This window comes from Dicentrarchus labrax, unplaced genomic scaffold (genome assembly GCF_905237075.1).
Source record: "Dicentrarchus labrax unplaced genomic scaffold, dlabrax2021, whole genome shotgun sequence".
Taxonomy (NCBI): Eukaryota; Metazoa; Chordata; class Actinopteri; family Moronidae; genus Dicentrarchus; species Dicentrarchus labrax.
In genome coordinates, this window is record NW_026136723.1 from 16,698,518 (window position 1) to 16,722,678 (window position 24,161).

Genomic DNA, 24,161 nt, shown 5'->3' on the forward strand with positions numbered 1-24,161 from the left:
TTACAGCACAGCATGTACCACAGAAAATCAGTGTGACAAACACACATCAGTAAATTGTACTTTTACTGCATTCTTTGCATTTGTTTCAGTCTGTTTTCAGTCTAAGAGCCGAATTGGTGGAATTCACAGCAGTCAGCTGTTTAGATAATATCAGATAAATTGTCACAGAAAATTTTAACATCAGATATATTAATCTGTGAACCAGCGTATGGTGCATGTTGAAACGCCCAGGTTTTTAATCTGCTTTGCATGCATGCTTGGTAATAGGAAGATTTAATCTGTTAACATGGATTTTATGCCATCTACCTGAGAAGCACAAAAGGTTTTGCTGTACGTCTCGAATGTCTGAATACAAGGATGCAAGGCAAATGTTAGCCATTTTTTTCATTAAACCAAGTCTATGCCAGTTTGTGTCACATTTGGTCTCTAGATACGCACATCACATTAAACTACTCACCAACGAATACGATTTAACCTATCTATTTAAGCCGGGATCAAATCACTGCTTGTATTTAAGGATCCATGCCTTTAAATCAAATAACATACAACTGATGCTAGCATCCACTGGCAAACATTGCTCCAAATTTGTACATTAGAATCACTGCACCATCACCACCTCAGGCAAACACACAGTCACCATACGTATCTTTCTAGTGTTAGCAGGCCTATATTTCATCAACGTATCAATCGATTCTTCCATCAGTGGGCTCACTAAACAACTGGGAAAGGGCAGGAGCTGTTGCAGGGAGAAATGGAAAGAGAAGTACTGCCACCTGGTGTCAGCTGACACAAAAAGCCACATTAAGTTTTAATCTTGGAGTTGACAGCAGATGGCAGCACTTTGGCTTTCAGGGTGAGTTCATGGTCTTCTAAAACCACTCACCCATCCATCCTGTGATAACAGAATCCAGAAATCAACAGAAATCACATTTAGGATTATGTAGAGAGAAAATCACATTTAACACGATTAAACTGATGAAACTACGAAACATCAGAGGTTGTTGGAGGGGAAGTGACAGCTCACCACCAGAGTCTGTTTTCTTACTCCAAAGGTTTATTTGTAGATGTGTGTAAATCTGACAAACCACTAATTACATTGTAAATTGCCCTGATTTGAAGCTGTGCAGCTGTCAGAAAATCTCTGAAAATATCATCTCATCACCAGGAACTGACTGTCTGCTGTATGTCACCCTGTTGTTATCCTTTAACCACAGGTGTGTCAGTATGAACTGTGCCACTGTGCAAACTGTTGGTTTAGCCGTATCTGCAGTTAGTGGACACTCTCACAGTTTCAGACCGTACACAACACAGAGCAATCCCCACGTCATTTATAGTGTGCAGCACTCAATGCACACAAATACAGTCTACTTGCACATTTTCTACAGCATGAGCAGCCTGCTGTCCCTCTCTGTCTGTTCCAGGTTTCACTAAAGTAAAACTTCACCCTCTGTAGTTTTCCCTACAATCTGAGTAAGAACATGTTACTAATTGTTACTTTTATCGCAATAGAAAACCGTAGCACTGAAATGTGTATTGAACGGTTCTGACAGTTGGATCAAATATTTTGCATGTGAGGATTTACATAAATAAGAGTGATAAACACATCGAGCCATAATACAGATCAGCTAAAAAGAGTGTAAGCCATCTAGTCAACTCAACTTTAACTCAGTGCATCATTTGGTCAACTGTTGTTTACCTGAAAAAAGTAGGTCATAGTCTCTTTGGGGGTTTTTGAAAATAAAATGTTTGGGACTTGTCATTTTTGTTCATTTTTCTCAAACAGAGACCAGTTTGTTTTGACCATCAGAAAAGGCAAAGGTCTCACTGCAGGACAATAAGTTGACAAAAAGGTTAAAGCAATATCAAAGTTTTATTCTTAAAATGTAGTATAGAGAGGAACAGTAGTACAATTCAGACAGAAAAAAGGAGAATGTAGTTCCATCTTTGAAAACCTTTGATAAAAACGTAAAAAGAGTAACCTGAATTTGCTTTGTGTTCGGTGGGCACTGAGGCGCGGCCCGAGTTTTGCATCACTGTTAAAGTTCGAGAGAAATTGAAAAATACAACCCTTTGCAACAGCGTAAAAAAATACAGCTGGGGAAAAAAAACCTCTGCTTTACATCTGTAGTGTTTTTGCTTTGTTTTTTCGTGTTTGTTTTTTTTTTTGTCCATATAACAAATACAGCATAAAATCTAAAATGATACATCATAGTTTTTGAGTTTTCATTCATTACAGTAAAATCAGTAGGATGGTAAATAGTATCAAAAGAACAAACAAGACAACAGGATGGTGTGATGAACAAGCACACAGCGTGAACAGAGAGAAAGCGGAAGGTTAAAGTTCACGGAAATAAACAACCCGCCAGGAGGTCTGTAGCTGACTGTCAATGTATTCCATTACGCAAACCCACTAGTTAAATAATATATTCTTCATATATATATATATAATTTTTTTATCTTATATATTCTCAATATGTGTGTGTATATATATATATATATATACATACATACATACATACACACACATATACATATATATCCGTAATATAACCCCTCCCACAGTGATTTGAAGGTAAAAGTGACACGAAGAGGCTGAATATCTCTATGACTTAAAATATATCTTCTTCCACTGAGAGTAAAGGGAAGTTACACATCTTCTGTATCATTAGCACTTCAGTATATACTGTATATTCCACTGCATATGAACAGATACTGCTGTTCCAAGGTTTCAACCCGCAAACAATCCATGTTTCTTTAGAAAATATGTGCTTAATGAAATAACAAAAGGAGAAAGGAAACATCTGTGGAAAGGACAAAATTAAACAAAATATGTATCTAGGGTAAAGTGAATGATTCTGTAGCATAAAAACATTTATAAATCTCAACAATTACAGACACGAGCAAGGATTTTCTACACTAAGCAAGTTTTCACCTGGCTTTTCTCATACATTATATTTCAACAATAATTAAAAACAACAATTTTGGTTGGACAAATAGAAATTAACAGTCTTGATTGCATTTTGGAGTCAATATATAATATTAAATAACAAAAACAAAAAGTCTAATAAAAAAGTTGCTCATTGGAAGAAAGACACAACAGTTTTTATATAGTTCCATTCAGACCCGCTTTTGGGGAAGCGAAGAAACATAAAAAGAAAATTATTTTCATGAACACAAACTTAAGTGCATGTCTATGAGGCGCCATAGAGCTTCACTTTTTGTGGAACAAAGTGTTTTTCTACCTGGCAGACCTAAAATAAAATAAAAACAAACTTACATCAAATTAAACCGATGACATTTTGTATACCTTTTACACGAGAAAAATGGAGTTCTTTCAGACTTTAAACATCACACATCATGATTTTTCTGCACACTTCTTCCCCCTCACAACCAAGGTTCAAGTGATTCAAAATATATATATACTGTATTTACTATATAACTCAGTACCAAATATAAACAAACGTATACAGGTATTGATGTCCACTTAGGTCCTCAAAACGTCAATTACAAGTACTGCCGGTAGTTCTACAAAATGGTGTGTGTGTGTGTGTGTGTGTGTGTGTGTGTGTGTGTGTGTGTGTGTGTGTGTGTGTGTGTGTGCATTAAATAAAATAAAAAGCTTAAAAACAATGGCAAAGCATACCTGATAGTCGCCGTAGCACAACAGTGTTCTATAGTTTGAGCTGATTACATATGTATAACTGAGTCAGTTTAAGCTTTATGATTATAAACATCATATATAGCCTGTAGGTCCAGTATTCTGCGACAAGCATTACAGCACCAAACGTTTCATCATTTGGCAAAATTCAAGCTTTAAGTGAAAGTCAAATGCTTTTGTTTAATAATAAAGTGTTACTGTGACGCCGTGATTTGTATAAAGCTAGCAATAACATTTCCCCTTGTACTTTCGCTTTTTTTTTTTTTTTAATTCATCTTTTTCCCGCTTAACAAAAAAACCTCACGTTGTCTTTTTTTTTCTTTTTAAAGCGTATTCAGTAGTTTGTTTCCTGCTAAATCTTGGTGTGCGGTCTGTTTGGCACAATATCGCAGCCCTCTTAAATTAATCATAAATATGGCTGTGATACATTAGAGTCACAAAACAGATTTTTTGGTTCCAAGATTTGTGCAGGGAAAGAAAAAATAGAAAAAAAAGAATATAATAATATTTAGCGCATCTAAACAAGATCTACAGAGCAAGTTAAAAATCTTCTTGTGGACAATAATGCTCTTCTTCTGTGTACTTCTACAAGCACCAAGCAATATACGTTCAGATTGTGCAGAAAGCGACAGCCATTACTGTGCCTCTGCCTGCAGACAAAAACAACAGAAATAAAAATTATAGCATTTGATAAGACCATAATAACCTCTCTTCATAAATTAAATAATTAACATTTCGCTTATTTTTTTAGATGATTGGCCTACCCCAACTCTACTATCACCCCCCTACCCAACTTTCCCCCGAAAAACAGGAAATAAAAGCACATCACCAAAAACCTGATTTATCATATTATTCATCATTATTAATCTTTCTCTTGTGGGCGCTGGGCCCAGAGTTGGACACATTTTAACAATAATAAAATCTGTACATCTTGGAGTTCCCATTTTACCAAAGCTTTTTTTTTTTTAAATCCATCTCTTTGTCGTATACTTGCACAATTAAGTAACCTCAAGGTTTGATAGCACTTTGGAGTTGATTGTTTACCAGCTAAGTTTTTGTATACATATATATTAAACATCAACTTTTTTTTATTTTGTTTCTCAAGCTTGTTAAAATTCTTAGTCCTCTTCTGGGGCAGCACCGGAGTTGCCCTCACCCCAATTTGATTGGTCGTTGTCGGTGGGTTCCTCCCCCTCCAGGTCCTCTCCATCCTCACCTTCGAAGTCTTCATCGCGAGGAAACTCCATGCCCTCCATAGCCTCCAGGCCCTCCTGAGTGGCCTGGTGAGAGTCGGCGCAGTCCGCACACACGCCGTAGCGCCGCGAGCCGTGACGGATACCAACGCTGGCCGCAAGCATAAAGATCTTCTTGCACACCATGCATTTGTACTTTTTGTCCTTCTTGTGCACCTGAAAGAGAGACGGGGGGAGAGGAGGAGAGAGTTGAGGAGAGGAGGCGATTCAGGTTAGTCACCGGTCTCAGCTAATTTGTAAATATGACATTTAAAAAAGGAATAGTTCGGCCTTTTTGGGAAATGCGCTTATTTGCTTTCTTCCTAACAGTTAGCTGACAAGATTGATACCACTCACGCATCTGTACGCCAAATATGATGCTAACGCTAGCAGTCAGTTAGCTTAGCTTAGCATAAAGACTGTAAGCAGGAGGTAACACTGAATTCTTCGATAATTCTTTCAACCAATTTTTATAAGTATAAGATATCGCGTGTTAATTAGTGAGTTTTAGAGCTATTAGGCAGATAGGCAAGTCAAGCTATTCTTTCAAACACCAATCATATAAAATTATATATATTCAAAATATCAAGTATGGAGCCAGATTACATTTTCTGCCTGAGGTTTCAAGTTTTGCTGCCAGTACAATGATATAAACTCCTGATTTGAAGAAATGAGAGAGAGTCTCTCAAATCCATTTGTTTTGTACCACTTTGTGACAGACTCTTAAGATACTCCCTACATTAGAAAATGGATATCATAGCCAGAAATCTCAGCTTTTAAAAGCATCTCATTGCACTCACTCCCTTGCGCAGAAAGCTGCCAGACACAGTCCGTGAGATGCAGTGCAAAGACGTGAGGGTGGACAGAACGCTGTAGTGTTTGGCAGAAGATGGTGGGTGCACATCACGTGGTGGTAAAAGAGAGCAGAGGATCCTGTGCATATGCAAACTCACCAGGGAATGTCTCTTTACGTGCTCACGGCGGGTGAACAGCTTGCCACAGATGTCGCAGCTGAAGGAGCGTACGCCCGAGTGGATGATCAGGTGCCTCTTGAGCGTGCGCCGGTGCTTGGCGATGTAGTTACAGTGGGGGCACTTGAGCTTATTGAGGGCTAGGTGTGAGGACTCGCCTGGAGAGACAGAGAGAGAGAGAGAGAGAGAGAAAAACACAAGGTCAACAACAGATGGATTTAATATCATTATGTTTCAGTGCGAGATCTGGTTTAAAAAACACAACTGTATGTTCTTAGTGAAGTTGTAATTTGACTGGAATTTATGTAAACAAACTGGACATGGAACAAGACAATGCTAATAAAAGCTACATTTGCGTCTATTGATCCTCTAATGATAGAGGGGAACCAATATCCTGTTTATCAAATCACCGAGTTAGGATGCGGTTACCATTAGAGAGCATAAGAAACCACAAACTGATGTATCACAAAAAGCCTCTTTAGTGAAAGATTGCTACAGAAGTTTGTTAAACTGATTACTGTGGCAGTCATGTAAATTTCACCATGCAGCTCTGTCCCCGTTGCTAGGTAACTGGTGCTTGTCTGAACCAGGCTGCAGTGATGTTGGAGGTCTCACCATGGCAATTTTAGAAAAGGATACAGATTCATATTAGCCGTGAATGTAAAGCAGCAACATGAATCTGTCATTGTACTACATGGACGTAATAATGCAGTTTGGCGTAAGGTACTAAAGGAAATTATTATTATTATTGGTATAACTGTTGGGATTGCCTTCGATTGCCATTCAGAACAATGAAGGTATAACTCATAATTTAGTGAATCAGCCAATAACGAAACTGTCAATTTGCAGCTACTGTACATAAACCCTGATGCTAAATCTGTAAGTCTGAAGCAATTTTACACTAAACTGCTAAAGAGCACATGATTCTGGATATTTTCCATAATATATGATTTATATATATATATATATATATATATATATATATATATATATATAAAAATACATATATGAAAAAATGCATTAAGAAAAGAGAAAAACACCATTATGTATCATCCCTATTGTACTAAAGAACTACAACATATGGTATAAAATGTTTTTATTTCAGTTTGTGAAAGAAAGAACTCAAGATGTCCTCGCTGCAGCACTGTCCTCATTAAACCTCCTGAGATGTTTGTGCTAACAACCTACTGAGGGCAGCTGGGCTTACAAATAAATAAGCAATCTATTGATTTTGAAAAGGCTCGAAACAGAGTGCTAGTCTGAACCGCTGAGAGAGTGGGGTAACAGGGCTGGGGCCTTTTGTTTGAACCAGGGAGCACACAACAGAGGCGTTGTCAGGGCAGGTTGCTAGGGGGAGGAGGGGGGAGAGGGGGAGGTTGATGAGAAGCAGGTCACCTGTGTATTCCCGGTGTGTGTGTGTGTGTGTGTGTGTGTGTGTGTGTGTGTGTGTGTGTGTGTGTGTGTGAGAGAAGCACCTTGTGGAAGTGCAACAGGCTGTTAATTTAAGCTTTAGAGGTTTAGGATAAAATTTCATTTTCACAATCGGTCATTATACAGACAGAGCAGGCAAGGAATTTGCCTCAAAACTAAATCATTATTTAAAAAAGAAGAAAACAACCTTATTTTATCATTTTTGTTCTATAGTTTTAGATATAACTTCGCTAGCCTGGGACTTAATCTGACTAATGTCCCCCCTCATGTCTTTTAAGCTCTTGTCTCGACCCCCAGCTCCACCCATCCATGCAATGGACACCGATGCAATCAAACTTCATGCCAGAAGACTGAATTTCCAAAGATTTAACTTTTGTTCTCACAAAGCTTTTGTGAATTTTTACAGCTGTGAGCAGGTCCTCTGTCACCTCTGCGCAATGCATTGTGGGAAGGTGGTGTCCAACAACAAGCACACTCAAAAAACCAAGTGGTGTACATTTTTGTATGCATGATGTCATTTTTGAGTATACTTCATTTTGAACACACACACACACACACACACACACACACACACACACACACACACACACACACACACACACACACACACACACACACACACACACACACACACACACTTAGAATAAGTGTGTAGTGGGGATTTGGGACACAGTCTAGTGTACTGTAGACAATGGACACCTATTTTTGTGACGCACCGGCTTCTCCACCACGACTTCAGGCAAATTTGTGGTCTATATAAATATAACTGATGTTACCCATTAATGCCCCGACCATGAGGGTAACGTTGATCATAAGTTTGTGTAAAAGGGTCCTGCAGGTCAACTACGCATTTAAGCGCAGGTTGAACATGAGTCCATAAACAGAAATAAGGGGTCTACTCTCTTAATCAAGGAGGCCTACTGACAGGACTGCCCACACTCATTTTGATGTATTTTAGTTAAATATTTCAAGTATCATTCCTGTTCTTTAGCTGTAATCTAAAGAGTGCGGCGTCTTACCATTCTCCCAGGACTCCCCTTGCTGTAAGTCCTGGATGATGCTATACTGGATCTGATTGGCCAGCTCTGGGAAAGGAGGGGGTGGGGGAGGGCAAAGGAAGCAGGAGGGAGAAAGAGAGATGGTGAGAGCCTGGGGGTGGGGGTGGGGTGGGGGGGTGCACACACCTCACAATGCCTCGTGTACACAACTAACCACCCCCACATGAAACAATGGAAGTTTCAGTTAACAACATAGGCAAACAAACACACACAAACAAACAAACACAAGGCCCTACTATATGTAAAGCAGTGTGCTCCCCAGGCCAGAGCAACAAACTAATGGTGTAACCAGGGCTCCAGCAGGGAGGGGGTTAATTAGAGAACGAGAGTCAAACCCTCACACCAGCTCAGCTTACACTCTGCTTTTGTAAGCACTTGTGCGTGAGCACCTGTGTGTGTGTCCGGTTCCTCCAGCATCAGCGCTTAGAGCCCATTAAAGACACACCCCTGTGAGTGTGAGTGTGTGTGTGTGTGTGTGTGTGTGTGTGTGTGTGTGTGTGTGTGTGTGTGTGTGTGTGTGTGTGTGTGTGTGTGTGTGTGTGTGTGTGTGTGAGAGAGACCATTCTCCCTGAGTCAATATTTGGAATAGTGAGGACAGCCCCCAGTGCATTAGAGTGGATTAGGGAGGGAAGGGACTGCCCGTGGTGGCTTTGCACCTCATAGGGATTGGGGGAAGTTATTGTATGTGCGATTGTGGGTGCGTTTGTGTGCCAACAGGGACTAGTGTGTATGCAAATGTATTTCACCTGCTTTGTGTGTGTGTGTGTGTGTGTGTGTGTGTGTGTGTGTGTGTGTGTGTGTGTGTGTGTGTGTAGCACCCACCCTTTAAACAATCCAACAGTCTTGTTTGGAGAAGTCCCAAGAATTTATTGGCCACTAGTGTTTGGCTGTGGGCTCAGGGTGGTAAGAGCAGACAGCAATAGCAAAGTACTTATATTGCTGAACCACCCTTCACTTTCAACTGTTATTTTCCACAACACAAGCCTTCCTGTGACTCTTTGAACTGTCCAACACCAGCTACCATTACCAATAATTTTGAATTGAGATATCCACCATAAAGAAACAACAAGAAAAAAATAAAAAAAATAAATCTAAAATCTCTAAAATCAGCCATTTTAGATTTTATGTTAATAAAGCATGTAAAAGATGCAATAATAACATTTCAGAGCTAAAACAATCTTTTAGTTGAGCCATAGAAAATGATCTGCAACTATTTGATTAACTTAATGGTTTAAGTCATTTAAATATATGGCATTTTCCAGCAAAATGCCTCTCAAACATGAAGGCTTTCTGCATTTCTTCGGTTTTATAAAATTAAAAACTAAATATTTTTGGGGTTTGGACTGTTGGTCGGACAAAACAAGACATATAAATAAGTAATTTTGGACAATTGTGACAGGATGTTTTCTGGCATTTTAAAGACTAGAGAGATAATAATCAGCAGATGAATCAAAAAGGAAATAATTATTAGGTTCAACCCTAAACATTTAATTACTTTAACAACCTCTTTAAAACAAGACTTAAGACTTAAAAAACAAGCAAAGAGAAACAACATGGCAGAAAAAATACCATCATTTGGGATACTGTGTCTCCATCCTTGGAGCATGACCACACGGATAAAACTGAAGCGAAATGAAAGCCAAACGAGTGACATCACTGTGGGAAACTGGGACAGCTGATATTGGAGGATGACAGCTCGTAGGCTCAAACTGAAATATGTAAGCAAAGTGAAGACTAATCGTGCAAGAGGGCTATCTAGTTTTAACGTCAGCATTTCACAACCAAATAGGGCTGCAACGATATGAGGTTTTCATGGTACAATAACGCTGTACAACTGTTATTATTGTTTTAATGAGTTACAATGACCCTTAAAGGAATGAAAACACAAGGGGTTTTTGGTTGAACAAAATATTATGTCCTATTTCTTTTAATAACACTAAATGGTAAAATTCAATACTACATATATCGCTATCGGAATGCCGCTGCAACCCTACACAGCAAAAGCTGAGTTGGTGCCTAGTCCTGCCCATGAGCAAAATGGTAAAAGTCTTTTCTGTGTGACTGTGTCTGTGTGTATCTTACAACCTTATGGAATAATCTAATACCCAACAGTAGACATGACTAATAATTGTACGCATTCTCATTTTTGCTTTGTAAAGCAATATTTCCGCAAAGCGTAAATAAAATGTTAGACATCATGTGACACATATTCAGAGTCACAACAAATGAGCGCTGTGTGCAACACAAGACTAATCAGGCCTAGAGAGTAGAGAGAGGCTATGGGGAAACGCCATGACTAGCTGAAACCTTGATAAGTGACTTTCTGTCTATAAATGATTCTGGACCATCTTTCCATGTGCGTTCCAGGAGATGAGGAGTGACACTGATTAAATAAATATGATTTTGAGTGTTCTGATGCTACACGTGCAGGACACTCTGTGCAATATATTCCATGACACAGCAGCTTTCTACAGGGAAGCAAACAAACGCAGAATATCACATAAACACCACTAGATCCCACTGCTAATAATAAATAAAGTATTATTTTTATTAATATATCAAAACCATAGTCAACATCTCATTAACTCATCTACAACAGGTTTTGCAGGGTTACTAGGTCAGCTAGTTTTTTTGAAAGACCTGAAGGCGAGGCTAAAGAGCTTCTATTTTAAGCAGCTTTCATGTAGGACACTTAACCTACAGATAACGAGAGAAAATTCTGTCAAACCCCTTAAAAGGATGTCTTAAGTAACTGTCTTTAACTGAAATTGACTCATTTCCAATTGTAGCAGGGAGAGCTCATATTTTGTCCTAGCAGATACAAAGTACATGTGGCTCTTCTTTCTGTTTGCCTGCCTCAACTTGTCTAAATAGACGGACAGATGGAGTAAAAAAAAAATTTATAAAATAAAGAAATCCTTGTTCAAAATAGAAAGCATTTTGAGAACAACCGAGAAACAATTTTGAAAACACTTTTTTTACAAACTGAACCAAAACTGGAACTGAAAACTCATATTACCTATGAGGGAATTAATAAACAACCCACAGAATTCAATACGACTTTCAATATATAACTAGACCACTTCGGGGGGGAAACAGGCAAAAAGCCCCTCCTCTCACCCTGACATCAAACAACGTAAGGTTAATGTGATGAAAGTTTCTGCCTCAAATTCTCTAGACACCACCTCTCACACATGTTAAACAACAGGGCGTCCATCAGTTACAGACATGTAACTGAAGGGTATTTCTGGTGATCCTGTCTACAACGACAAATCTTTACAATTTTTAAGGCCTTACAGAGACTAAATATTCACAGATCTAAATTTAAACTGTAAACATACAGTATACTGTATGAATGAAGTCCACTGTTGGGAGGTAAATGAACTGTTGAACACAAAACTATAATTTAGGGATAAACAGTTGCCTTGAAACCTCTTACTGTGACTAACAGCCTACTTGAAGTCTTAACCATATCTTTATTTGGAAAAGTTAGTGTACATTAAATAGAGACACGGAGCTAAACAGCAAAAGGTACATGAAGAGAAGAAGGTTAGAGAGTTAGCGCACATGCAGACAAACTTGGTATTAAAGTGAGCACCTCTCTAGGCTATTACAACACCCTGGATCACTTTGTGCGCACATTAAAAGAGCCCTAAGAGGAGTTGGAGGCACTAAGAGCATTCAAGTGCATTTAGGGAGGCCTGGGGGAAGAAATGTTTCCCCTGCTTTCTTCATTTTCCTGCATTAGGAATGGCTTCTCTCACTCTCTCTCGCGCACACACACACACACACAAAATGTAGTCTCCCCCCTCTCTTTCGACACACAATTTGTGCCTCACACACCGCACCCCCTCCCGTCCATACCACTCCACTTAATATGTGATATCATTATGGTTACATGGAGTGCCACGCTTAATGGGGCCAACAGAAGGAGAAGGCTGGAGCTGAGAGAAGAGATTACCAAGAGCACTACACTACATGTGGATAGGATGGACGGAGCGACTGATAGATTGATAGATTAAGGGACAGGGAGAGGTAGTTATCAGAGAAGAAGGGAAGATGACGAGTGTGAAAGTTGGGCAAGATTGAAAAATTGATTAAAAGAGTGAAAGCCACTTAAAAGATGAAAGGGATTCAATGTTTCTGCCAACCGTAGAATATAGTGTGGGTAAAAAGTAAACGCAGGCTAGGACAAATTATTTTTATCTCGGTTTTCTACAATAAAACATTACACCAATCTGACTCGTTAAGAATTGATTAAAAATCATTTAACTGAATTCACAAAATGTCTCATCTTTCCTTTAGAACGAGGCTCAGCAGTGATGATGCAAAACACATCTCTGGGCTGAGACAAAGCACTCCAGGTGGGCGTAACTTTCGTAAGCCTCCTGCTCCCGAGTGATTAGTGGAGATCACGTCTGGGAGTGACTCACTTCTTGGCTATGCACGGCAGGTTAAAAGCTTCATAAGCAAATATTCCTGCTGTTAGATTTAACGGCATTGATCGAAAAGCAGAAAATCCATACTTTCTGGTGGTGTGGTCATGAAAACTAGTGATCATGATGGCATTTCCCCACTGCAGGTGGCAACAGCTTAGCTTATTAGCATTGAATTACATCACGAGTATGACATGATTAGATCTGTCACTATATGGTGACTGATCACTTGTATACACGAGGCAATGCTGCCCCCAAGTAACAAAAGTGCAATCTTCCAAACAGATAAACAAATAATGAAGCCAAGTGCCCTGGTAGGTAGCTCATTACAAATGCGTGATGTGGGGAAGAATTTTAATCTTTTCCCAAAGATATTATTATGACAGGTTACATTTGGGGGAATGATGAATAAAATGATGTAAAAAACATCTAGAATATGTGATACAATGGTTTGTGTGAGCATCATTTAGTATCAAATAAGTGTTGGAACAAGAGCAAGGTAACCATGATACCTCATGTAACTATATATTTTAAACTTTAGCTTTAAGATAAGCTGCAGAGATACAAGCAATGTATGTCAAAAGCAGAACAAGGATGCACAGATATATAGAGTGGTGTACAAAGACAACCACCTCTTAATGCTATTTTCCTCAATCTTGACCATGCTGTTGACTTATAAGCACTAAGGCTACTGAATGCACTACATTGGTGTATACAATGCAATACACCTAACAGAACTTTCTATAATAAAGAAGGGTAATATGCATCTCCATGTCATACATGCAGATATTACATTCAAGTGATCTCTTGATCATATGTCACAAACACACTCTGCACGCACCTCTCCACCTTAAAAAGGGAGCCTCTTCCTTTAGCTCACAGCAAGAATAAAGCATGGCTAATAGGAATAAGAAATTCATGATTTAAATGTGAAAGCTATACATATATTATAGAGGAAATGACTGGGGGTGGACTGAGTGTGTGTTGTGTAATAAGAGGTAAAAATGTGTGTCATACCAGCATTTTCAGAGAGGGAGGAGAAGTCCTCTCTGGGGTAGGAGGCTGAGGGCTGGACGAACATCCCCTCGTCAAATCCCTCTTCAGGTTCTGGTGGAAAGTTGTACACGAATCGCCGTGTGGTGGTCTGTTTTTTCCTCCGTCCACTTCCGGCCGCAGCGTCCGGGGCTTCTCGCTTTATTGCGGAGGGTGCTGCTGCAGCGCCACCTGTGGCTGGCTCGTTCCAGACGAATACCCGCATCTGGGCACTCCCCGCCTGTGTTAGATTGGTCTCTGTTGAATCCGATGAGTTGTCGTTGTGGTGGGCCCAGCTACCAGAGGCTCCGGGGGTCACCAGGGCACAGCCCTCACCCCCAACCACTGTCACCTCTATATCGCTGGTCTCCTCCTTAACCCTTCCGCCTTCTTCATCTTCTTCCATCGCATCTTTTCCTTGGTTGTTGCTGGCCTTGATCGACAGCTTTGACAGGATGCTTGTGGCCCAGAAGTTGCTTGGCTTCCGGTCCGGTCCTCTGTGTCCCTCTTTGGCTACCATCTGCCTCTTGTTGTAGTCCACCACCACTGAATCAGGAGCCTCCTGCTTGATGCTGATATTCAGGGCGTCCTTTATAAAAGCCCTACACGAGTGTACAACTTCTGTCATCTGGAGGTAACTAGCAACAGACATCACCTCAATGGCATTTTGGCTTGTGAGCAGCAGATTCCCGGAGTATAGAAAGTCGAGAATAACTGAGAAGCCCTGCCCAGCAGCAACATCCAGGTGCGTGACCGTGGCCTGGTCCTGGGACTCACCCTTGGTCAGACAGTAGAGGGTTTTGAAGTAGCGGCTGCCCGCCACCAGGATGTTCTTGTGCGCACGGAACACCTGGCCCGAGACAACTATGTTGACGTCACAGAGGATGCCGCTTTTGCGTTGTTTGTCCAGCTCCTGGAGAAGCTGATAACAGTAGGAGTTCTCATTGGGCTTGATGCGGTAGTCTTCCTCTGAGCAGTTAGTGGAGGGGCTGGTGTTGTCTGAGGGCCTCACCATCTCCTTTTACATGAAAGAGAGAAAGAAAGGGAAAGAATTTTGAGAAGATTTTTGTGCACACAATTAATTTGCAAAAACAAGCACAACTGCACAAATATTTTTTTCCTTCCTGTAACTCTGTCTTTACAAAATACACACATATACACCCTTGGGGTTCGTAGTGTGATACTGACACACCTGCCCTGAGGGTGAAACAGGTTTTACAGGCTTCTGTTATGGAGGAGGTGAGAAAGAGCCAATGAAGGTGTGTTACTTTTAGGCTGGGTAGTATTACATAGCCCTATAATAAAATCTTTTCCTCCATCAAACATATACTCTACAACTTCCAGCACAAAAAATATGCTGCTCTGTCCAATGACAAGATTAATAAACCCTGAAAGATACACAAAGGCAAAGTATTTTCCTTCTGTAGTTATACAGGAGAAATCAATCCCATGTATTGTACAACTACATATTATTAGAATACAATGTTCTGTAAATAATTGTAGTACTAAATCATTTGCTGAAGACTTTCCAACAAGGTGGCACACGTATTTATGTTTGAATTAATGATTTACTACATATTGTAGCATGCATTTCCTCAATCACAGAGAACGTGCTCCAACTTTTTACATGTGTTTATGTTCGGTTGAGAAATTAGCATCACTGCTTGTTGGATCTGACTGTTTATCGCTTTTATAAAAACAGTCTGAGCCTAGAAAGAAACCTTTGCTCAACAGGGTTGCTACGCAAACCTTAAGCTTACGGTTTTATTTTTTCTACATTTGTTCAAATACCCGAGGCAATATGAAAAATTCCCCCAACAATAAAAGGAAACTCATATGTAAGGGACATGGTCCATCAGGATTCCCCTTTATATTAGGCCACAGTTAGACCTGTAGGAGGGCCGACAAGTGTCCAAAGCATGACACACAACGTGGCTGTAGGATGGGAGGGGAACTGGCAGAAGCATAGAACTACCCTGTAACAGGCCCACTCCCCCTCCCCTGCTCCCCCTGATCAGGGCAAAGGGCCAGCCTGGTACGGAGCAGAGGAGAGGGGAGTATATACACCCACACGTGTGTATGCATACACATATGCAAAAAATACATGACTTGACTTATATGCACGTAGACTCAGCATACTAAAAAACAAAAAATCACACACATCCTGCATGTTTAGAAGTCTACATTATAGTTTTTACACACAAAAAACACACACACACACACACACATATATATCTCTGGCTCATTTTAGAATTGCACAGCAGATGTCCTAATCCAGAATAATTCACATTGCTCGAGCCCTGCATTTTTGCCCCCACCCACAACCATCTCTTCTGCGCACACATACATGTACATATGCACGCAAACCAAGCTGCCTACACACAGACAAACACACACATACACAGCTGGGGTTTCAGCCCGAGTAATTCAGATTAAATCCATTTCTCTGAGGTCCCCACCCTGCCCCTACCCCCACCCCTACTCCCTCCACACTGCAGCTCTTGTCCAGGGCAGCCTGGGCACACAGGATAGTATAGGGGGGCTTATCATCCTCTGCCACAGCTGGAGGGGGAGAGATGGAGAGAGATGGGATGAGATGAGATGAAATGAAATGAAATGAAAGGCAGAAAGAGGGAGAGACAGAGAGGGGGGGAAAGTCGACATACTTTGCAAGCTAGAAGAAATAAAAGGAGGACTGTAGGACAAAAAAAATAATGGCAAGAGAGCAGAAGTGCACAGTTCTGATGGAGAAAAGAAGACGAAACAGAGCTGATAGAATTAAGTGTGAAAAGAAGATGAGAAATGGTCAGAGCATAAAAGAGAAAAGCCTGATAACACGCACAAAGAAAACGAGTGAGAGCATAGAGGCAGAGATTGAGAGAGCGAGACCTTGAGCCTCGACAAAAAGGGTGGAGGAGAAAATGTGGAGCAGAGGGAGCCGGGAAGCCAGCGCGCTGGAAAGAAGGAGCTGGGTCACCCCATTTTAGCCCTCACAATAGCCCGTGTTCTCCCCGAGGCTCATTGTCCACTCACTGTGGGCCTTTGTGAAAAGGCTCGGCACTCACTCTCTTATTACACAGCATCTCCCACTCGCAAGCATAGAATGGAGCCAGGGTGCATGTGGGTGAGGCAAATAGGATGGAGAGAGAGAGGAATAAATATCATGGAATAAATAAAAATTATTCCATGATATACACATCAAAGCCTCTGGAGGGGCATGGTCATCATGTTAAGTACTGTGGTGGAATATATTGGCGGCCAAGGGTGCGATCACAGCAAGAAGAGTTGGATATGGTTCTGAGTTAGATTGTCGGTGGTCGCACACAGTTTCTGCTGCTTCGTTTTTGTCCACTGTTCTCCTCTGTTGATAGGTTTAGGTCTAACAAGTTTTCAACTTGCTGGGTTAGCCAGAAAAGAGCAGATATATTAACCAGCAACAACAAGTGTTCTCAGATTTCTAGTACTGGGGAATTTGTAGACCAGTTTCATCATTTTGACTCAACTAGCCATCCCACCCCAAAACCCCATGACTCCCCAACAGCTTTTATCCATTACACATAGCAAGGCAACTGGCCAGAGAGGTAAGACTTTGTCTGGTAGTTCTGATATGAATTGTGTGTGAGTCAGGCTAGGACAGCCTGGTACTTGATAAGTTGCTCCATACTGGCCTCATCAGCAGCAGCATCATCCTTTCTCCAGATGTGCCACGTGTGAGCTGGGAGCTTAGAGAACCAGAAGACCAACCCTGCACAGCAGATGCTGGAGGCAAAACCAGCCTGAGCCAACAGAGAATGTGGGGACAATATCAGCCTCCCCCAGTCATGACGTGGCAGGGTTTTTATTTGAGCCAGAGATGGTATGGGTGGAAGAATGAAAGGCAGTAAGAGAGAGCTAGGGAAGAGGGTGCTGGGAAGGAAGAATCCTTTGATCTAGATCTAACATGGATGCTTCAAAATCTGGAATGAATGCCCAATAAGAATTGATTTACAGGTGGATTAAACAAACCAAGATGGCCATAAATTCAAACTTACTGAAGGGCTGACCTCAGTCAGACACACCTCTCAACAGATCATGTGATACAGCACTGTCCCCATGCAACATAATGACCCACTGGAGCCAGTTTTTGTTTACCTTTTACACAGACATGTTTGCCTACATCCCCTCACTCAGCTACCCCCACCCATCATCAAGCCAATCCCATGACCAGCCCAACCCTGAGGCCATCTCCACCAGTCCTTCACTAACTCCCTACATCTACTGTATCCTTCCCTCAAGCCCCCTCTCCTCACCCAACCCGTCTGTCCCCAGATGCTGGAACAATACCGCAGTGTGCGTTTGGCCCAAGGTGTGGGAGGGCTGCACTGAGTGTCTCCCGGCCTCCTAACAATGCTCTGACAGAAGAGGCAGAGAGAAGGGGGGGGGGGGATGAGGGGAGGGTAGGGTCACTGACGGATTCAACAAGAAGAATTCTCCCTCTGGGTCCACCCCACCCCATTCCCCTGACCTGTGGCCCCCAATAAACATCCCATCTATCCGGCAGACACCAGAGCGCAATGGGTGGGTCCCCTTTCCCATTCCGGGGAGACACTTAATGAGTGTGGTGTCTTAACTAAAATAAGAGGGTGAAAGACAGGTCCCCTTATATCTGAATGTCTCTCTGGGGGGGAATCAATAAAGTGTTAGATTATCTCATTTTACACCCCGTTTAGACAAACACAGCGAAGAAAGTAAAAGATTTTTTGGGCTGTCAAAGTAAATAGGACAACGTGCATCGTCTGACATGGCTTAAAAGCCTCATCCTGGCCTGGATTGAATGCAGTTTGGATATTGCAGGGGTTTTGTGAACAGGTGTCTGTATTATGGATGGAAATTAAATTTAGTATTGATGTTTAAACAAAGAAAAAAGACAGACAAGAAGTAGAGGGAGGGAGAAACAGAGGGAGTGTATGGAGAGAACTGAAACTAACTTAGTGAGGTAATTATGCAGTCTCTCTGTGTGTTATGATGTATGGAACTACAGTTGTAGAATTGAGTCTCTGTACATGGTGACAACAAGGGATTACTCTGTGACAACCAATGTGGGTTTAACACAATCTTTTACCAATTTGTAAACACAAAAACATTGTTACTAGGAAATAAAATTGACTCGTATATGTCTCAGAAATGCATGTTTAGATTTGATCTGGGGGAACCAACAGTTTACTTTTGCCTTTTCTTAACCTTTTAACAGTGAGCATAGGGAACAATCTGAGCACAAGACAGCTTCTAGAGAATTAAGGACAACGGCCCCCTTCTCCAAGGAGACCCACATTCACCACAGCCGCCCTGGTGTGCTAGGGCTAATTGAGTTAGCTTTAACGAATGCAGCAGAGGCCTGACTAACGTCAGGAATGGGTGAATAGAACAAGACGTTGCCTCGTAACACCATAATTCCCCTTTAATGTACTGCTTCACAATGCTGCCTTGCTTAACATACACTGCTGCTCATTAGCTCAACAGTGCTGTATACATTAAGATTGCAGTTTTTTCATTTTAAATTTTCGCAGTTTTTAGAGTAGACGTTAATCTGAGGAACATCAGAACATGATATTAAAATGGCGAGCAAAAAATTAATTACATTTTCATTTCCACTAGAGCAGCAATGGGACTCCATCTTCCCAGCTCTATTCTACATGAGGAAATGGCCTGGATAACCTATGCGAACAGTGTCTGGGGTCCTTGTTGCTAGGGAAAAGCCACACCAAGCCCCTAATCCACTCTTACTGCTATCCTCACCAATTAGAGATGTGCACAAGTTAGTGGATCACTTTAAGTCATTCTGATTAGTGATTGCGTGTGCAAAGGAAGGAACTAAATGTAGTAGTGCAATCCTCTTCGCTCACAAATTAGAGTCAAACAGCACCCCACTCTTAATTCCCCTGACAGCTCAGACCATTGTCAGAGTATGAGCTCGGTGTGTGCCAATGTACAGGCAACAGTAAGTAAGGTTGTTGTGGTTTTTTTTTTTTTCAAAATATAGCAATGATGGGAGAAATATTGATGGGAGAAATGCCCTTTGACACCAGATTGTTCGGGGAAATATGCACTCCCTGTTTTTATGAGGTCTCTGAAAGACTACGGTAGAAATGTTGCCTACACTGCAATAAAAACAATGAACCAATAAAAAGACCTCATGCACATCAATAAAGACATAATTCACTAAATATAAAACTGACTCTCTTGTTCTAAATTAAAAGCAGCTCAATACACTGATGCTGTCAATAACTTAAAACCTAACTTAAGCGTAGGCTGACCACATAATCTTTGCATGCCAATTAAATAAAGAGGGGTCATTTTCCAGTTAGTTCAGTCTTGTGCACCCAGGATGGGGGCTTAATCATAAGATATGCCCCAAAGGTACAACACTAGAGCCCATTAATCCAGAAATATGTGGATGGCAGGGTCAGGTGATGCCGTGTCATTCCATTTACTGACATCTATTTCATTCATTCATGCCTTGTTCAAAAGGTTGCATATGGGCCAGGCAAGCTGCCAGGCTCCAGGCAACATGATTTACTCTCCTCTCCTCTTGTCCAGCCCTGCAAGTGACACCATCTATGGATTTTGGGGGGTCATTCTAACACAATGCCTCTAATTTAGCTCCCCCAAAGGGAGGAGGAGGTGGAGGAGGAAGAAATGCGCCAGAGGTCACCCGGGATTGCGAGCCAGCAGAACTGCTTGAGAGGCCGAGAGAGAGGAGGGGGGGGTTGGGTAAGGGGTGCGGTTCCCCAAAGGCTACTAGGGTCGAGCCCTTGCCATTGTGTGACCTCTAGCAAGCTAGCAATCAAGACAGCTGCTGATGCAACAAAAGGGTATGCTGTACAGTGTGCATCTTAAAAAAAAAAAAAAAAAGAGTATTCTACAACACAACCACTGTCCATTACTTGTTGATGACTTTTGAGGCAGTTCATAATGATTGACAGCCATTTGTGACGTGCAGTTAATCCCTCATTCAAAAAAGGGAACAGCCTCCGGTGTGATAGTAGCTAGCAGGTGTCATACTGGAGCAGGTTTGAGCGTGTAACTTGACTGATGAGTGGACAGACACACTCACACTTTAGAGCCTGGCTGAAGGAAGAGAGGTTCGTGTCACTCACACTGAAAAGTGACTCAGTGCGTTTTGCCATTCAGTTAACTCAGTTGGTCGACATTACCCTCGCTAGGGGCTTTCCACCGCCGCCACTAGCCTTCTACCTCCGGCTAGACAGCGAAGCTATAAGGGGGCTAGTTGGCTAAGCTAGCTGTTAGCGCAGGTTAGCAGGCTGCTGCTAGCTAATCAGCCCGGAGGAGGGATTGTAAAGCTTAGGAAATGGCCTATTTTCTGCCTTCGTTGTGTTTCAAAGTTGTGGAAACTGTCCCGATTTATGACAAAGACAAAAACACGCAAAATGACATTACGATTAAAACGTGTGACAGGTAAAAAACAACAACAACCAACCAAACAAACTTTAATGCTCCGGTGAGGTGGTTGCACTCGAGCTAACGTTACCTGTTTGGTGGGGTCATTTCTCCCGTGCTCAGAAGACAGGTGATGCCTCAGCAGCAAGGCCCGTTTGTAGTTGCGACTGCCTTTCACAAGCTCGTCGCTGTTTTTAGTGGCAATGTTGTGACACCAGGAACAGGACATGAGTCCCGTCTCCTGGCAAAATTTGAGCCATGGAAATTCTTGCAACCACGAAGCGTGGAATAGTGAGTGTTTCTGAAGCAGCGTCTGCGGTCTCATCTCTACACCAGATTTCCTGGATCCCGTCTCGCCGCTTCCCGACTCCTGGTCGTCGGCGTTGTTGGGACCGTTCCCCGCTGTCAAGCTACTCCCCTCCCTGGACCCGTCCTCCGCTTCCAACGAGCCGACTCGATCGTCGCCGTCCCCGGCTGCCGAGCTCCCCCCTTCCGGGTCCTCTTCTTCCTCCGCCTCGGGTTCCGTGCTATCGCTGACAGACCCAGCGCCCTCCACTCTCTTCTGCGATGATCCGTTTGCCCCCAGATCCCTGTCCTCCTCCTGATCCGGCCTGTTCCCGTTAAACTGTCGGTCTTGACAGGCCGGGGCCTCCCAGCTGTTACAGTTCCCCCCAACGATACCGCTGGAAGTTAACCCAGCTAATCCACCTCCTCGGAAAGCCAGCGACCTGCGGTTTCTCTCACCGGACATTTTTTTCTTAATATATATTACAATCTTCACTTTCTCAACAGTATCCCCCCCCCTCCGACCAAAAAAATAATGTGTCTGTATAGAATGTATCTTCCGAAAGAGATGGACCGTCGTCGTTTCTTCTCTCCGCTTTGGCCCTCCCGGTGAGAGTATGTAGGTTATGCGGAAATAAATAAAGGTTTTAAACGCATAATGAATTTCAGGGTTCTCGCTGCGTCCGCGCAGGCCCCGCAGAGGTCGAATGGCAACGACTTTCCTCCCCACAATGCACCTCGTCCAGAGAAAGGGGGGGTTGGCTAAGGGAGGGGGGCGGCTTTTAAAGGAAGATAGGGGTGCTGTTGATCAGCAAGGGGTCTTTTGTCTTTTGAAGGCTGCACCCATTTTCCGCATGCTTTTCATCTTTTGGTTTTACTTGTTTTCTCGGTCCGTGAACGCTGACGTGTGTGCCCCACTTCAGCCCTCTGCTGAGCGGGGTTACCACGATACTCTATGATATTTATATTATATATATATATTTCTATAAGAACCTGTGGTGTGTCTATACTTTGTTGCATATTTATTATTATTATTGTTTATTATTATTACATATATAAAATTAGATATTTGTGTTAGAATATGAATATTTGGATCTGTAAAGTAGCTTATAATATAATGTATGTTAAATATGAATGTGTCTAAACTAATTGTGGTATTTAATTAAAATATATTAATATTAAATTACATTACTATAAACACTCTATCACAGTAATACAATCATTTTCTTTGTCCAGACCATGCTATTACTGTCACTATATTATATATGGTGTATGACACCATGATATCATATTTTATAGTATACTTCCTCTTTCTATTTCTATATATATGTGAAATAATAAATGAATATAGTCAGTTATGAAGTAAAAAGATATATGTGTGACTTGAAGTCATTTGATGTGTGATCATTGTGAAAGTGGCATCCCTCAGAGACCAGTGAGGTGTTATATCCTATAGTGAAGTATTCTGACATATCAACATGTGTCTTAAGTCTGTTTCTGTTCCGTGTCGTCAGGATTAGCTCCAGCAGGTGGCACTCTTTCATGAACATCTATCTCTCTTTGTGTGTGCCATGCTTGACATACTTGGGTGTATAGTTTCAGTTCTGTCCAATTAAGGGCTTTGCACACAGTGTGTGAACAACAGTTGGGTTTAACCCAGGTTTTGATTACAATAATGTGGGGGGTTGTATGTCCCTGTGTAATGGTTAAACCCCCAATGGAGTAATAAGGCATGCCATGTCTGATTAGGGTATTTATTTATTGCTTCAGCTCATACAATCATTTTGTTATCAACTTGACATAACGATCTGAATTAATTTGACAAATTGAAATGTTCCTGCAGTGAATAATACAGTGTATGTCAAACTATTCTCTCAGGTATGAAATAAATGAGTCAGCCCTGCAGGTATCATTGATTGAGTTTATGCCACTGTTATGCCTTCAGCTTGCTAATAAATCATATATATTCCTACTGGTGTTTTAAAAAAAAAAAACCATAAGTGCAGTAATACTCTAGTTCAGTATGAACTCCCCACCTTCATGTTCCAATGTTTCCATTTTAGTGGGGCATTTTTCTAAACATAAATCAAGAAATTAAGGTCATTTATTTCTCACTGTAAAACACAGTGTTGCACAATTAAATAAGTTGTTAATGCTCTCCATACTACACACTTAGAACTTAACCACATACATGTACAAATACAAATACTATAATGCAAATATATAAAACTATAATAGAATAATAAATAAAACAATATATATTCTGTTTATTACACAATAGGCTATACATATACATTCACACACATATACACCCAGAAAGTAATAATTCTATATGGCATCACTGACTACATATAGGCACTAGTTTTACTTCAACCCAGACTTATATTATTGGCACCTGCCAAAGTAAACATTACTTAATAAATAGAAAATGCAAACATGGAAATGTGACAATAATGTATCCAGTCATATTAATTATATCAGTAGACAAATAAAGCTACATTCCTAACATTATTTCCACTGATATTGTTTCCTCTGTATATAATTACAACAGGTTAATACCTTTTCTACATATGTGGCACACTAGAGCCCTTCTAGGTTTTAGGTTTACTAATATTTTAAAG

General features: G+C 41.3%; 1 protein-coding gene across 2 annotated transcripts; it reads right to left on the reverse strand.

Annotated features, from left to right (window-relative positions):
* Nucleotides 1–1,851: 1,851 nt before the first annotated feature.
* zbtb10 (zinc finger and BTB domain containing 10) lies at nt 1,852–22,285 on the reverse strand. 2 transcript variants are annotated; one of them, XM_051391394.1, is made up of 5 exons: nt 21,347–22,285; nt 13,804–14,836; nt 8,312–8,377; nt 5,844–6,019; nt 1,852–5,067 (listed from the first exon to the last, which is right to left on the reverse strand). In XM_051391394.1, the coding sequence occupies exons 1-5, from the start codon at nt 22,004–22,006 to the stop codon at nt 4,777–4,779; spliced, it is 2,226 nt and encodes a 741-aa protein (XP_051247354.1). In that variant the 5' UTR covers nt 22,007–22,285; the 3' UTR covers nt 1,852–4,776. The 2 variants fall into 2 exon arrangements, with proteins under 2 accessions (XP_051247354.1, XP_051247355.1); XM_051391395.1 differs by lacking the exon at nt 8,312–8,377.
* Nucleotides 22,286–24,161: the final 1,876 nt, after the last annotated feature.

Excerpts from the sequence above, each read along its gene's own strand:
- zbtb10 (XM_051391394.1), bottom strand. The coding sequence starts at position 22,006 with ATGTCCGGTGAGAGAAACCGCAGGTCGCTGGCTTTCCGAGGAGGTGGA. Across the intron at positions 6,020-8,311 it reads AGGGGAGTCCTGGGAGAATG|GCGAGTCCTCACACCTAGCC; the intron begins GTAAGACGCCGC and ends CTGTCTCTCCAG. Across the intron at positions 5,068-5,843 it reads ACGTAAAGAGACATTCCCTG|GTGCACAAGAAGGACAAAAA; the intron begins GTGAGTTTGCAT and ends TCTCTCTTTCAG.